General features: G+C 33.4%; 1 protein-coding gene across 1 annotated transcript in view; it reads right to left on the bottom strand.

Moving 5' to 3' along the window:
• Positions 1-9: 9 nt before the first annotated feature.
• LOC107691353 (ras/Rap GTPase-activating protein SynGAP-like) overlaps positions 10-2,580 on the bottom strand; it is a 9,805-nt gene continuing 7,234 nt past the window's right edge. The window contains exon 5 of the mRNA XM_016489921.1: positions 10-202. Within this exon, the coding sequence (XP_016345407.1) occupies positions 173-202 (30 nt within the window). The 3' untranslated portion in view covers positions 10-172. The remainder of the gene's footprint in view (positions 203-2,580) is intronic.

Raw genomic sequence — 2,580 nt, 5'->3', positions numbered from 1 at the left:
ACACTCAGCGTGTGTGAGAGAGAAAGAGAGAGAGAAAGAAAGAGAGAGTTTGTCCAGTTGGAGTTGGTCGTCCTGCTCAGGCTCCGCCTCTCTCTTCTCTCTCAGCCAATCATCAGACACTCCTGGGTTGAGGTTCAACCAATCACAGGTCCGCTAGTCCTGCACGGGCCAATCATGTTCCAGAGTGGGCACCATAAATCGGCTGAGGGAGAAACAGAAGCCGAGAATCAGTGACCCGATCCGTTAAAACGCTCAAATTCATCACAACTGCAAGAACTCAGTCAATATTCATCATACATTTAAAAATAAACTCATGTGGATGGAAAATATGAAGGTGATCGCATGGAGAAGAGCAGCGTGAACGTTCAGCTAAACATCTCCTGCTGTTCAGCTGAAGAAAGTAAGTCAGTGGGTTTGAACGACGTGAATAAATGGAAAGAAGAGTGGATGAGGCGAGTGGAAATAGACGTGGAGGACAGAACAGAAGGAATTCATGTCATTCTCCGGCAGCCAATCACAGGCCCTCATTCACTGCGATCCGTCTTCATTTCATCACAGACATGCAGTATTCACTGCAGAACGTTACATGTCATTTCACTGTAAAGGCCCATCATTCACACAAACAACCATAATTGCAACAATGACTGTAAAGCTTTAATAATGGCTATGATGATAATGACACAGAGGAACGATATCATTGGAATCACTTTCAGAGCAATTGATAGCCAATCAGAATTCATCCTGCTTTAAAGAGCTCGAGCATTTAAAGAGACAGATGACAAAACTGCAGAATAAACAGAACGTTATCATACGTTGGATTGGATGCTGGTATAGTTATCATCATAGTTATCAATACACTAATCACTATAGTCATCGGTATAGTTATCACTATAGTTACCATTTTAGTTATTGCTATAGTTACTGTTACAATATCAGTATAGTTATCACTATAGTTACCATTTTAGTTATTGTTAGTTATTGCTATAATTACTGACTGTTACAATATCACTATAATTATTGTTATAGTTACCACTATGGTCATCTTTTAGTTACTAGTATAGTTATTACTATTGTTATCATTGCAGTCATGGGCGACATTATTTATTTATTACTGTAGTTATTGGTAAGTTATTATAGTTATCGGAATAGTTATTGTTATAGTTATTACTATAGTTGTTACAGTATCGCTCTAGTTATTGTTATAGTTATCAGTATAGTTACTGTTATGATTATTGGTATAGTTATCACTACAGTTATTGGAATAGTTATTATTATAGTTATTACTATAGTTGTTACAGTATCACTATAGTACTTACTGTAGTTATCGGTATAGTTATTGTTATAGTTATCGGTGTAGTTATTGTTATAGTTATCAGTATAGTTACTGTTATGATTATTGGCATAGTTATCACTACAGTTATCGGAATAGTTATTGTTATTACTATAGTTGTTACAGTATCACTATAGTTCTTACTGTAGTTATCGGTATAGTTATTGTTATAGTTATCGGTGTAGTTATTGTTATAGTTATCAGTATAGTTACTGTTATGATTATTGGTATAGTTATCACTACAGTTATTGTTATAGTTGTTACAGTATCACTATAGTTCTTACTGTAGTTATCGGTATAGATATGGTTATAGTTATCAGTATAGTTACTGTTATGATTATTGGCATAGTTATCACTACAGTTATCGGAATAGTTATTGTTATTACTATAGTTGTTACAGTATCACTATAGTTCTTACTGTAGTTATCGGTATAGATATGGTTATAGTTATCAGTATAGTTACTGTTATGATTATTGGCATAGTTATCACTACAGTTATCGGAATAGTTATTGTTATTACTATAGTTGTTACAGTATCACTATAGTTCTTACTGTAGTTATCGGTATAGATATGGTTATAGTTATCAGTATAGTTACTGTTATGATTATTGGCATAGTTATCACTACAGTTATCGGAATAGTTATTGTTATTACTATAGTTGTTACAGTATCACTATAGTTCTTACTGTAGTTATCGGTATAGATATGGTTATAGTTATCAGTATAGTTACTGTTATGATTATTGGCATAGTTATCACTACAGTTATCGAATATTCAATATATAGATTTTACTAGTATCAGTAAAATCTGTGTCCCATTCACTGAGAGAGACACTGTATGACAAAGTAAGGAGAACTCCACAATTTAAAAGCTGTAATTTTGCATAATTTACAATGCATATAATAATGCATAATATTAGCATGTAATTAAATGTAATAGTAGCCTATGTAATTAAAATGAATTTCAATAAATTCAAATATTGTTAAAAATCACACATTATTTGTTATTTGTCACATGTAGACCATTTTTGTGCCATGGGTAATAGGAGGATTTTCCACCTGGCTACCACCACAAGTATATTTCAAACCTGTGGGAAGCACTGCAGTATCACTATAGTTCTTACTGTAGTTATCAGTATAGTTATTGTTACAGTTATCTGTATAGTTACTGTTATGTTTATCAGTATAGTTATCACTACAGATATCGGTTTATTTGTGACCCTGGAGCACAAAAGCAGTGTTAAGTCGCTG

This window comes from Sinocyclocheilus anshuiensis, unplaced genomic scaffold (assembly GCF_001515605.1).
Source record: "Sinocyclocheilus anshuiensis isolate Anshui unplaced genomic scaffold, SAMN03320099.WGS_v1.1 scaffold938, whole genome shotgun sequence".
NCBI lineage: Eukaryota > Metazoa > Chordata > Actinopteri > Cypriniformes > Cyprinidae > Sinocyclocheilus > Sinocyclocheilus anshuiensis.
This window is presented reverse-complemented; position numbering and strand designations above follow the sequence as displayed.